Below are 13,988 nucleotides of genomic sequence, written 5' to 3' on the forward strand. Positions count from 1 at the left end.
TGTTGTTAGTCTTATAGGTGCTACTGGGCTCTTGCTCTTTTCTACTTAGGATATTATCAATCATCTCTTGTTTTATATGTTATGTATTGGGCTTGTTTCAAGGAAAACAGGGCTCCTTAGGTAGCCAAGCCTACTGGGAATTAGAGTTATCAGCAACCAATAGCTTCCCCTGGATAGGAGCCAATCGTGGTCTTGTAAACATGTTACCTTTTGTTTAGTGCATGCAAATGAAGGATCCTAGTGCCTGTGTTCTTATTGGGGAGTTATGGAAATGGGGTGGAGTTAGAGGTGTATATATCTGGCTCCCTCGGGAGCCACGTTGTTTTTTTGCAAATAAAGTTACTATCATGAGCTGAAGTCACTGCGTGGCTGACATCACTTGAGCACAAAGCTCAATATATTATAGGCCTAAAGCAGAAGCTGTGGGGTGACCAAAGGAACCAAGGGTACTCAGCGTCTCTAAGCATCTCCATCCAGCCCACCAGTTAAGAGCTGCCTCTCAAGCCCTGCTCTCTGCCCCCTTGCCTTCAGAGGTGAGGCGGGCAGTGACTACAAACAGGGCATTCTCTGTGGTGGCCCTTGGACGGCTCTCTCCCTTGAGGAATACCTACTGCCTGCTTCACTTTCTTTCAGGCATCAGGTCAATGCATATCTTTTTACCCAGGCTTTTAATTAAGGGGGCTATCTTAATCAGATTTTTAACGGTCTGCTCTATTTTATAGACAGCTTTTATACTGCTTATGTCCACTGGCTTTTGTTTTAACGGTTCGTTGTTTCATAAGGTTATATTATATTAATTATAAGCCGCCTCACACATTTCTGAAGAGGTGGCATAGAAATATTCTAATAAATAAGCACCTGCACAGTTGCTTGGTTGAGACCTCAGTTGCCCAAGAAGCTAGAGTAGATCCATAGGTCCAGCTTCATGACCAGTTCCCACAGGACTGTGGGAAATGGAAACCAACTCCCATAAGGGCTCATCATGTCCACTGTTGATGAGAATAAGGCCCTGCTTCCATGTAGTGTGGGTATGTGGCAATGGGATATGGTCTGTAGGTGGTTATGAAACTGGTGAGGCTGTAGCAAAGGTAGATGCTGTGAGCCACTTGGAAAACCTAACCTGAAATAGACAGCTTTCCAATCCACTCCCTTGGAGAGTCAAATATAACCACTGAAGAGACTGGCTGTCTTAGGAGTGTGGTTTTGGTTCCTGTCCAGAGAGGGTAGAGACAGTTCATCTCAAGATACTGAGGCAGGTGGGAATCCCTTTGCTTGTAGTGGCAACCCCCAAGAGACTGAGTTTGCTGTGCCTTCTTCCCTTTGCAGCCACCCAGAGCAATACCCCTCACCAGACACGCTCGCTAACCATGAGCAGACAGGCATTCCAGCATTGGAGGCCCACCCTACACCTCAGAGGAGACCCATTTCCTTGTTACTTGCATTGATAAGCAGTGACAAAAGGCACAATTTCTTAAAAGAAGCTTTTTTTTTAATCTGCAAGAGAATAGTATTCATTAGATGCATTCAGATAAATGCCTAAGTAGTGACTCTCGCAATAAAATACAGTTCAGCATAATAACATCTTAATTTACAGAAAATGCACAGCAGCAAATAACGAGTGCAATCTGGGACAAAATTTTGCACTTTTTAAAGTCCTATTGGTTTCAATTGTACTGAAACTCTCTCCCTTTGAAATCCATGAGAGCTAAATGTGTTCAACATTACCTGAATTATGCCCTTTAAAAAAAAATTAAGTAAAACTGGTATAGCGGGATTTCTAGGTTCAGATCTGCCAGTCCTTTATACCAGCATAACAGAAATGTTTGTGATTAACCCTAATTTACATGCCGGTTTCTGGTACTTTTGTATCTGGGACCATTTTCTGGGTTCAGCTGGGGATCTGCCATCCTTTTAAACGGCCACTTGTGCCAGAGAGAAGGGTTGTGTACTGCTGACATGGTGGCCGCAGATCCTTTGCCTGTTGCCAGTGATTTGACTTTCGAACGTCAGTGATTGGAATGTCAATGATTTACACTGTTGTTCTTCTTAATGATTTATTTTCGGTGCCATTAGAACGCATGGCCCTTGACATTCTTTCATAAGTAGAAAGAGAGAGACCTCTGCCTTGAGGAGCAAATGGGGAGGGCGACAGCAGGAGGGGAGAGAGCCAGTCAAGGGCTGAACTCCAGTTGCTACCTTAGAACCCAGACAACGTACCCTTGCTCTTTAGGTTGCTGATACAACTGGAGCGGTCTTCCTGGATCTCATTGCTCAGCTTCTTCCTGGATCTCATTGCTCAGCTTCTTCCTGGATCTCAGTGCTCAGCTTCTTCCTGGATCTCATTGCACCAGCTTCTTCACAGGCAGCCTGGTGGTAGCAGCCTCTTCCAGGACTTCGGTCTAGTTAAAGGGTACGGGCAGATTGTCCCGATGGCAGGGTGCCGACCATAATTTACACGTGTTGGTGGACTTCGTGAATGGCAGTAGGCACTTTTTTTTTTGTATGTGGGAATCAGTACAAAATGTAACCTGTGATTCTGTAGCCCTATGAAAGGAAAAACAACATGGGCAAACCATGAAGCCCCCCTCTGGTCAGGTGGATCTCGTTTTGTACGTAAGTACATTTAACAAGCTTGATGATAAGCAAATGGTAACATTACCCCAAATCAAAGTGCTCAGTGAGGAGAAATACCTCTTCTTGCAGAGTTCAGTCCCAGATAGCCACTGAGTGGGAGGAAACAGGAGGCCCCGTGGAGACGGCACAGCCCCACCTCAGCCAGAGTTCCAGAAGAGATCGTGCTCCCGCAGTACTGCCAAGCCAAGCCGTTTTGCAATACATCTCATAATAATTCAGTATGTTCTTGGCACATACAACAGGTTGATATGTAATATAGATATGGTCAAAGAACATACCAAATCATTGATAAATTCTAGATAGGCTTTATATGGGTTCTTCTATAATTTTTATACAGATTTATACAGATTTAACCATCATTCCCCTCCCCGTCCCCCCAGCCCAAAGAATCCTGGCAACGGTCATTTGGTGAAAGTGCTTTCTGGGAGAAGCTACTAATCTCCCATCCCTCCAAACAGAACTACAGTTCCCAGAACTCTTTTAGGAAAGAGGATGATTATTTAGCTACTCTATGTTTGTCTGTGGCCCACGCAGTGATGCTAGCACGTCTGGGGGCCGCCTTGACTACTCCCTGACCAGAACAACCTGTTGGGATCTTTCCTGGTCAGTTAAAGTAGAAGATGAAGAAGAGAAACCTGGGAAAGGACCCCGCTACACATTTTACTGAATCACATTTCCTGTTGAAATGTATAGCCACTGGTCTCCCTCAGACCAGCTTCAACACATCCCCATGTAAGTATATGCTTATTCCTCTAAGGACATATCCTGATTACAAATGTATATCTGTTTAACTGTCATGGTCCCCCCCTCCCCCACAAATAATCCTAAGAATTTTAATGTGTTGCGCTAACAACCTTAGAGATCACTAGTTGCTTTCCTCCACAACTGTGAGCTAAGGTTCTCTAGGGACAGGAATATCAAACCCGTTTAAGCGTGTGGTGCAGGTAAGCCCTTAAAGCGGTGGTTCTCAAACTGTGGGTCATGACCTCAAAGTAGGTCAACAGTTCTCTTTCAAGTAGCTTGCAAGTCTCCTGAGCTCAGGCTGTCCTCCAAGCAGTGAGAAAAGGAGAAGAAAGGGCAAAGCTACCACATTCTCCGCTCCTGCCCTTCGTGGCCCAATTCCTTCCCAAGGGCTTGGTTCGCTCCCTGCCACTAGCACTGTGGTGGTGACAGGCGTGGCCTACACTCGCTGCCTCCCAGTCCTGCATCACCCACTACCTGAGGCACTGTGGCAGCAGGTTCCCAAAAAGAGGGCAATTTTAGAAGTTGGTCCCACTTCAGAAAGCTTGAGAACCGCAGCCCTAAGGGATCACACATCTGTGTGCTGGGAGCTAAAGGAGGTAAAGCTGCCTCGTTGACTTCGGCTGAACTGGCAAAAACTCGCTGCACGGTTCCTCCGTCCTCTTGTCTCACTTCTGCTCTTTGCCTTATCCCGCATGATAAAGTTTTCTATCAGTTTGAGTTTCTCATGCTCTTCCTTCAAGAAGAAATCGACCAACACACTCTTCTCCTTCTTGATCTGCTCACTGATATCCTTCGGGATGTCTGGGATCATCCAGTCAACAAGCACGCTCAGGAACATCACCAGGTTCTGCCATTAAAAAAAACAAAACAAAACAGGAGAAAGACGCATGGCGCTTACTGCAGTGAGAAGAGCCACACGGCATCAGTTGCAAAATGGACAATTCCCCACCCTTTCTACAAGTCAGACCTTTGGTCTATCAAGGCCGGTACTGTCTACTCTGACTGGCAGCTGCTCTCCAAAGTCTCAGGCTGAGGTCATTCACATAAATTACTACTACCTGACACTTTTAACTGAAGGTGCTGGGGACTGAACCTGGAACCTTCCACATGCCAAGCAGATGTACTGAACCAGAACCCCTTCCCTGTAAGATGGATGATAGTAGACGATCTAGAGGAAATAGATCCAGAGGAGTACACTTTCGAGAACCACAGCTCTCTTCATCAGATGCATCTGACGATGCATCTGATGAAGAGAGCTGTGGTTCTTGAAAGCTTATGCTACGATAAAGTTGGTTAGTCTTAAAGGTGCTCCTGGACTCTTTACTAATCTATAGGGAAAAAGTTCTCAGCAACAATGAAAGCAGCCGGTACGTTTTCAACACACAAAATGCCCATTATTTTTTATCTGCAGGGCAGCAGAGGGAAGCCCATATACTTCCAGGACTCCTGCACAGCTCCATTGCAGAACTTACAGAGACACACAGAGATGTGTTACAGTGGAGAAGAGGCCAACTTCAGTACTTTCAGCTACAGTGTTCTAGGTATATTGCTTTACTTCTTTCCATAGGATTGAATGGCAGACATTCAACTTAATGATTGTGTGCTGGTTACTTTTACGTGGGAGGTAAGAGAAAGAAAGGGGTGCACAGAAACGACCTTGGCGCAGAGGACTAGATCCTTTAGAACTGTGTTCCAGGTTTCAGGCCAGTTAAAGGTGATGGCAGACTGGCAGTTGGAAGCAATTAAACCAGTTGAGAACAGGGACCAAAGTAATATTAAGTCCATCATTTATGTAAAAGAAACTTGCCTAAGAGCTGATCTAGTCCAGGGGCTGACATAGAAGATATGCACAAAATATGTATTGGCAGGGCTTTTTTTCAGCAGGAACGCGGTGGAACGGAGTTCCGGCACCTCTTGAAAATGCTCACATGGCTGGTGGTCCCGCCCCCTGATCTCCAGATAGAGGGGAGTTTAGTTTGTCCTCCGCGCCATGCAGCGCAGAGGGCAATCTAAACTCCCCTCTGTCTGGAGATCAGGGGGCAGGTCCACTGGCCATGTGACCATGTTTGCTGAGGGCAATTTAAACTTTAAAAAATTCCCCCCTTGTTCCAGGTAACCCAAAGTGACGTCATTGTGCAGTCCTGAGTTCCACCACTGAGTTCTACCACCTCTTTTTCCCTGCATATTGTTCTTCTCTGATTCATATTTTTAATGTGTATCTCTTAGAGCTGGGGAAATGCTGTTATCCATTTGCCATGCAGACGGATTTCAAAACAAGGGTCCTAATTCAAAATGGCAATTTAAAATGTTTCCCTCTCCCCTTGGGAAAGAACAATGACAGAGCCTTGAAATAAAAGTTGAACGCACAGAAAGGTCTGTGAGAGTATTTCCATGGTACAGAAATGGGGAACACTTGCATTGTAGTAAAAATTAATTTCACTTCAATCAAAAACAGATACCCCCCCCCTATATTCTGGACTGAGTCATTTTGCCAACACACATAAATAATGGTGCAAAACCTGGAATTTCTCACCCATTGCAGGTGTTAACTAGCTTAGCAAAACTATAGAAATTGTATTATTACTAACCTTTGCTAATGTGAATGGTCTCTGTACTTTTCTCATTACATATTTTACATAATGATGGTATCTCACCTTATATTTTCTTTATGTCATGGTCCTTGGACCCTGCTGATTTAATTCACACACACACACCTGAACCTCATATATAAAATGCCTGCCTAGGGAGGTCCCACTACACAGAGAGGCTGGTAGCCTATAAAAGCTTGTGCTAGTATGAAAACTTGTCGGTCTTTAAGGTGCCATAATACTCCAGTTTATCTTCAAACCAAACATTTCCCAACTGTTGGACCACTTCCCTTCCTGAACCAACAGGCATTCCCCACAACTGCAAAATCTCACCTCTCAGCCATCAGGGGATTATTTCCTGCCAATTAACACTCACTGAGAAACAGCGTCCTTGTCATGGCACTAGATAGTTTTCTTTGCAGTTCCTTTGCAGTTTTTCTGCTAATAAGCTTTTGAACTTTTTTAAAAAACTGAAATAGGTTTTCCAGTCTGGATTTCTAGTAAAAAGATATTTACTTCAACCACATCAAACTTCTGCTAGCTTTTTATCTGCACTTATGTTTCTATTTTACTGTTTGCCACTAGAGGAATCCCATCCATAATACTTTGTTTCAGGTCTTTTCCACATGGGGCTTTTTTGCCGGTTCTGGCCACATACAGCTTTAATGTATCCTCTGAGTTCTGCACGTGTGGTCAAAATACCACGATTCAGTCTTCAAACTGCTTTCCAGATATTGGTGTGTTCTGGCTGTACCCAGTGCAGAAACAGTCTTTCCCGGGTTTTCTGTAGCTTTTCTCCCTGCGCACATACTCTGATTTCTTTTAAATCAAAGTAAAGATGGCTTTTTTGAAGTGCAGAATATTTTCTTTGGTGTAAGCCTTGGCCTTTCGGCCTCTCCTGTGTCCTGATTGGTTGAACAGTAATGTATACACTCTTTCCTTCTCATTTCTCTCCCCTTTTTGAAAATGTCATCATTATTATGTGTTGTGTGTGCACACTAACCTCAGCATAGGTTTCCTAGGTTCCCTTACCCTCTGGTACTCACCTTTCAGCTGTCATTGCGCATGCGCAAAACACACAGGTGCTCCCAGGGCTATGCAATGATATAACTTCCAGAAAGTGACATCATCACGCAGGTCACATGCCGCCCCAGGAGCGCTGCTGCGCTCTGCAGCAGGCTGAAATCGGGAGTGCTCCCAGGCAGTGCGATGGGCCCTGGAGAGCTACTGCATTTGTCCATTTGGGGCTAAATTGGGCCAATTTCAGGCTGAAATTGGCCCACTACAGTGCGTGGGAGTGCATTCCCCCGTCTTTTCCCCACTGACAGGTAAGCAAGGGGGGGTGGAGGATGGGAGTGGGGTATCCCCCACCTCCAGAAGGGGAGTGGCAACCCTACCTCAGCAGTTAGCTTACAAGAAGGTCACAAGAAGGTATTGCATGAAAAACACCCACCCAAGACTTTTTTCCATGTTGTTGTTTTTAAATTAAACAGCATTGCAATTTTGCTGTTTTAACCAAAAAAAAGGGGTTGAAGACGTTGGGGGAAAATACTGTGAGGGCTAATATAAGAACTCTGCAGAGAGCCCTACAGAGGTTCTCTGCAGAGTTAAAAAAGTTTCCCTCCAGAATACCTCAGCCAATCATAAAATCCCTCAAATGTTGTCTAAATATTACATTACATTTTAGAATATAAGGAGCAAAGGATTAAAGAGAGCAAGCATATTTATATTTCCCAGATTGAGGGAAAGAGCTTAAAATTATGAAGGAGCAAAGCAGGAGCCAGAGTGGAAAATACGTGAAATAAAGACTCTATTAGGGATTCAAATAAATATCAAATATATTGGCAGTGCCAGCACAATTACACCCTCCTAAGCCCACTGACTTATTTAGAAGGGTATTAATTCTGTTTAGGATCGCACTGTGAATGTTATGCGTTCAGTACTGAGGCTGCTTCTAGATTTTGGCTTTCTTGATCACTAGTGTAAAGCAACTCACGTCTGAGTCGCTGTCTAGACCGTTGTTGAAGCCATTTTGGATGTCCAGGTGGTCAAAATAGAAACTTAATGGGTGGGTGAAAAAAATGAACAACAGAATAAAACTCTCTCTCTCTCTCTCTCTCTCTCTCTTTAAAAGGTAGGACTTGCTACCTACTTTCATGAGGCAACAGAGGCTAGTTGGACTCCTTAAGGACCAAAGGTCAAACATATACATGTGTTGCAGGCAGCAAGCAATGAATGAATGCATTATATGCACTGGTAAAGTCAAATAAAACAGAACATACCTGAAAAATAATGACAAAAGCCAAACGAGCAGATAAAACAGCCCAGTATTGTTTAGAAAATTCATACTGATTTTCAGACCACGGTGGTTCTCTGTAATCTTTGAATCTGTAAGAGGGCAGTCATTGCAACAAGAAAGACTGGAATCAATAGAACTCAAGAGCTTAATTTAGCTTAACTATGTCCAATGTTTTAAGGGTAGCCTTAAAAATGTAATGTATGGATGGAACAAACACACACGTGTCTCACCCAGGACTGGCTGTATCTCTTGCTCAAGTGCAATCCCAGGTTGGTTGCTGCATCAGGAGCCAACCCGATCCTAGGTCTGACAGTGCAATCCTAAGCAGAGTTACACTAGTCTAAGCCCATTGAAATCAGTGGGCTTAGACTGGTGTAACTCTGTTTAGGATTGCACGGTAAGTCTAATAAATTGATCCGCAGCTCACACTCTGGAGCAGGGTTTGTCTGATAAGGGATTTATTTTCAATTTAACTTCAGCTAAATAAAAAAGTCCTTTTTTGCTCTGAAAAAATCATTATGTCTAATTATATGCCACAGATTGGTCCTGTTGCAATGTTTATTCAGAACAAATGCCAAAGAGTTCAGAGGAGTGCATAAAATGTTGCCTGACCTATTCCAGGAATGCACCACTGGGGAGTGTTTGAGCTTTGTTATGGATTCTATTTAAGATACCTTAATCTCTGGCAAAGCCTGTACAGGGCAGATTCAGTCTGATTGCTGTACCATCATTGATCTGAAGAGGCTACACAAGTCTAAGAATAAAAGGGGTCAACTTTTTCCCAGCATATTTTCCAAGGACAGAAATAAAGATTACTTTATTAATTCAGCAAGGGACATTCTTTGATTATGCATTTATAAGCTAAGGGCCAACTAGCTGTGATGCAGGCAACACATGAAGATTTTCCCAACTTTGTTTTTCTTGTTACTGTACGGAGGGCAAGTGAGAGTGCAGAATTCTTTCTCTGTGGGCTTTTTGCCAATCAGTATTTCCCAACCTGCTTTTCTACACTACCCCACTGGGACAGATATCTTGGGTCCATGTATTTTTTCCTTAAGAGGAACAAAAGCAGGTGTGCGTATGTGGGGGGGGGGGGTCTTGTTGTTAAGAGATCAGTGGTTACATCAGGATCTATCATAATTAAATGTTGTGATCAAAGTAAAAAAAAATGATGGAAGCTCATAACTAGTATGGACACCAACTTTTGGGAATATTATCTCACTATACTAACATTTCACAAATGAAAATAGGGGTATTCTTCTCAAATCAAGGATCCCTGTTTAAGACCCCTTACTTTCTGCTCCATAATATGCACGCACACACACACACTACTATTTATTGTAATGCTCAGCTCCAACTAATCTATACTTTTCCCACCTGTGCTTCAATAACCTACCCTGTGCTGGTTTATTACTAAATAGATCATCTATTATTCCTCTTAAAGATACATTGGAAAAACACTGCTGCCCTATAATACATTGTCAAGGCTAACAGCTCAACGGATGGTTACCAACTGCAGAATCTGAAAAGATTCTGCAGTTGGAGTCAAATAGCTACCCCACAGTCAGAGATCTAACATCTAGAGAACTGGCAAAAGGGGGTGAACCTTAAGAATGACATCTCTTGAGGCACATGAGCACACAATCACAAAATGATAAGAAGGCTTCCTCCAACAGTCCAGTCCTTAGTAGACCAGTACGCTTCTAAACCCATGGAAGTCAGTTGGCTTAGAGGGGTGTAGCCCTGCTTAGGACTGCACTGCAAATCTCTCCAAAATGTTAATCATTGACAATGGCCTGTTGCGAATGGCGGGGAGGGGGGGAGGCAGAAATAAAGAGCCGGGCCCTGGTAAATATGGACTCCCTAGACAAGCTAGACATTTGGCAGTTAAAGTACACTTCTCACAGATGCTTGTGACATGATAAATCTGTTAGTGAAAGCCAGCCTGGTATGAAGGTATATGGCATGTTGGACTAGGATCTGGGAGAGCCAGCTTTGAATCCTCAATCTGCCATGGAAGCTTGCTGGGTGAACATGGGCCCCACACACCCTCTCAGTCTAACCTTCATATATCAGGAGACAACCCTATGTATTTTAAAGAGCAATCCTACTCAGAAGTAATCCTCAAGGATGGATTGCAGCCTTACTTGCTTAAGAACTGTAAGACACTGAAATCCATGCAACAGTTAATATCATTAAGTCATAAATTTATCAGCGAATGCTTATTTAAGCAGATTTACCTGCAAAAAGATACCTCCTGTTCGAAAGAAGAATTCTGTGGTTGGGTTCCAGCCTTGAAATGGCTGATGTTGAAGTATGAGAGCGTGTGATTGGTGAAGCCATGCATGGTCCCATTGTTACTGTATGCATACTGATAGACAAGGCGTGGAATGAAATCAGAAGTGACAGAAATGACAAAGGCCTGGGAGAAAAAGAAGATCTTTACCATGTGAACCTGCAAATATCTGCAGTGTGCTTTCAAGTCACTTTACTGATGCAGATGATGGTGATCAGAAAACTCTGCAGACGCCTCCCAACAGAGAAGCCGCTTTGTGGCTGGAAGACAGAGTGGACTAGTCAGGCTTCTGGGCACAATTTTATCTCCTGAGCAGTTTAGAAGAGAATCCTGCCAGAAATGTTCCCTCCACCAAACCTTTGATTGGAGACTTGTGGTTGGGTGGTGGCTGGCATGGACACTTTCAGCAGAGCTCCAAGGAGTTACGGTTTTACTGTTCAATTATTTTTTAATTTGCTTTGGGCACCACCAGTCCTTCAGGATTGGCCCAATGCTCTGGCTGCTTATATGCTACATGGGGGCTGGCTAGGGATTCTGGTGGCTTTGGTAATCATTTGTCCAGAGGCTTTGGAGACTATTGTTGGATCTTTTTATGGGTCCTGGATTTTTACCATCATCAGTTTTCTTATTTTTAAGGATGATTATCTTTAAAAAGAAGATTGAGCAAAGAAAAAGGTAGAGACGATGGAATGAAGAATGAATCTTGAGGGCCACTGAACGGGGTCGAAATCAAGCACAGCAGTGCCTGGCATGAAGGGCCACTGGTTTCAAATGGCCATCACCATGGATGTTCTGGCCCACAGCCACTCTGACCAAGGGCACTCAGGGTCTTGCGTCAGCTGCTGGGGATTCAGGACCGGCCTGCTCCGTTCAGCAGGGCAGTTCTAGTTGCCTCCACTTCCTCAGTGACAGCTGCTCCTTTTGTTTAACTTCTTCCATCTTTGCCTATCATAGGGTAGGGTTGCCAACCTCCAAGTGGGACCTGGAGATCTCCTGGAATTACTACTTTCTTCCAACAGAGATCAGATCTCCTATAGAAAATGGCTGGTCTGGAGGATGGACTCTATGACATTATACCTTGCTGAGATGCCTTCCCTCCCAAACCCCTCCCTCCCCAGGATCTGCCCCCAAATCTCCAGGAGTTTCCCAACCCATAGTTGGCAACCCTACCATAGGGCCTCTGGGCAAACAAGAGGGGTTGGGAAGCTCTCTAGCTACTGCCTCCTGTCTCCTTGAAGATCCTGTTCTTCTCCTGCTGGTACTCAGGCTTGGAGGAACAGCATTATTCTTTGAGAGCTTGCACTAGGCTGTCAATGCATCAGAGATGCCACACCACTTCTGCTCCAACTGGGTTGCAATGGAGCCACCAGGAAGCCACAAGTGTGTGTGTGCGCACGTGTGCACGCACTTAGATGATCAGAGTTAGACTTGCTAGGGGGACCCAACTGTACTTAGGCCAAAAGGACACATTTGGAGAACTTAGTGATTCAGGCCCATTTCACACGAACTCGCCACTATCTCCACGGCTGCAAGCACAGCAGGAAAGTTAATATGGTTCATCCTGACACCATCTTTACATAAGATGCAAGTATTGGGCCTTGCAAGACATTCAAATACAGAATCTCTCTAATTCTTGAAATGTGAAAAGATGCTTTTTCTTTTGAGTATAATTGTGAGCAAACTTCTTAAAAAATAAAATTTGATTGGGTCACTAGATGTCAGATAAATTTGTCTTGGGGCTGGATCTGGCTTGCAGGCTGCCAGTTGGCTATCCTTACTCTAAATCACAAGAAACTTAGAACTGGCATTAAACCTTCCAGTGGCCAAACTGTGTAATCTTAGAATCTCATTAGGACCCTTCAATGAACCTTGCTAAAAACTGGACTGAAGTGCCTAAGATTTGTGGGTGCAGGTTGCAGAATGGGGCCCGTTATTTTAATAGATTCTTTTTTAAATTTATTTTTTATTGTTATTGTAGAAAAGTTAAAAAATAGAATAAAAGAAAGAAAGTGGAGCATAACAAGAAGACAACTACAAAGGGCCAAGAATGGCCTACAAATCAATCTACAAAGTAAAAAAAGTAAGAAACGTAACAGGCATATTCTTAATCCATTACAGTTTACCGCCTACAACACTTTCCTCTTTATTATCAATCAGCGTGTGGTCTCATTAATATCTTTTTTCTGTGTCTCTTCTTCTTGATATCTCAGAACCTTATTCTTAAAAATCAAAGCCACAAATCATTAATTCATTTTTCTTTGTCTCTTGCAGATAGTCCATAAAGGGATTCCAATTTGCTATGAATATAGAGAGTGTTTTATCTCTAATTAATGCTGTAAGTTTGGCCAATAGATTCTTGACAACTTGCTAGATGAAAACCAAGAAAATATACACAATGTGATGGATAGCATGGAGGAGTTCCACAAACAGAGCAGGGGTGATTTTCAATAAGTTCCCCCTTCCTCAGCAGACTTTCCACTCCTCCAGCATGCTGTACCTGGGAATCCCTGTTTACCAGGAGAAGCATTTGGGGGAAATTTGGGACTGCAGTAAGATTTGGGGAGCCTGGGAAGTCCTACTACACTCATGGAAATCTTGTCTATCAGCATAAATTACCAATGGATCCAAGCCAACGTGCAACGTGAACTAACTAATGCAAACACTCTTGATGAATAATACATATATAATAAATTTAGGTCAGTTTGACGCTTCGTTACTTCTACTACATTTCCAGCCAATCCGAGAACCTCAGCTTCTTGGCCATTTAAAAGATTTGGATGAGTTATATCAAACCGCCTATTTCATGGCATAAATAAGCAGAGTGTCAATACTCACATTTATTATGACTGAAAACTTTCCAATGCCACTCAAGATGTTAAACCAAATTCCTGTAACAGAGGACAAATCTTTGTTAAGATGTTTTGCTTCCAGTTCTCATCGGTCACTTAATTCCAGGCATGACCACCCCCGCTTTCCCTTTTTGTCTTTTGCAGTGCTTAAAATAAACTCTTTTTCCCTACCATCACTCCAAATCAACATGCATACCAATATCTTTTGCTCTAACCGCATCTGGCCTTCTTAGTTCAGTGACAAACTTTTTGGCATCCAGCCGGACTTCGATGACATTGTTGAGCAGAGCAAAAACAGGGGCCAACGGAAAAGAGGCGACGAAGAGTGTGACAAAGCCAAACTGGATGACTGGAAGACAGAAGAGGTTTGCTTTTAAGATTCTTTAGCGAGTCAAAACCTTTTTTTAGAAGCCTGCAATGACCTTTTCCAGAGATATTAGAGCCAAGCTACAAGAGATGAATTACACAAGGACATGCACGTGAAAGGAGCCGCAATGTGAGCCAGGAAGCTGAGTTTTAAAAGAGATCGGAAGGCTTTGTCAATTTCCCCTCTCTATAGAGCCAGGGAGATGGTTGCT

At 43.5% G+C, this 13,988-nt stretch overlaps 1 protein-coding gene across 1 annotated transcript in view; it reads right to left on the reverse strand.

Moving 5' to 3' along the window:
* Nucleotides 1-3,943: 3,943 nt before the first annotated feature.
* ANO2 (anoctamin 2) overlaps nt 3,944-13,988 on the reverse strand; it is a 252,858-nt gene continuing 242,813 nt past the window's right edge. Inside the window, exons 19-23 of the mRNA XM_055000833.1 lie at nt 13,607-13,759; nt 13,397-13,449; nt 10,506-10,687; nt 8,249-8,354; nt 3,944-4,225 (exon numbers count right to left, since the gene is read on the reverse strand). Of these exons, the coding sequence (XP_054856808.1) occupies nt 3,944-4,225; nt 8,249-8,354; nt 10,506-10,687; nt 13,397-13,449; nt 13,607-13,759 (776 nt within the window). The remainder of the gene's footprint in view (nt 4,226-8,248; nt 8,355-10,505; nt 10,688-13,396; nt 13,450-13,606; nt 13,760-13,988) is intronic.

This window comes from Eublepharis macularius, chromosome 16 (genome assembly GCF_028583425.1).
Source record: "Eublepharis macularius isolate TG4126 chromosome 16, MPM_Emac_v1.0, whole genome shotgun sequence".
Lineage (NCBI taxonomy): Eukaryota > Metazoa > Chordata > Lepidosauria > Squamata > Eublepharidae > Eublepharis > Eublepharis macularius.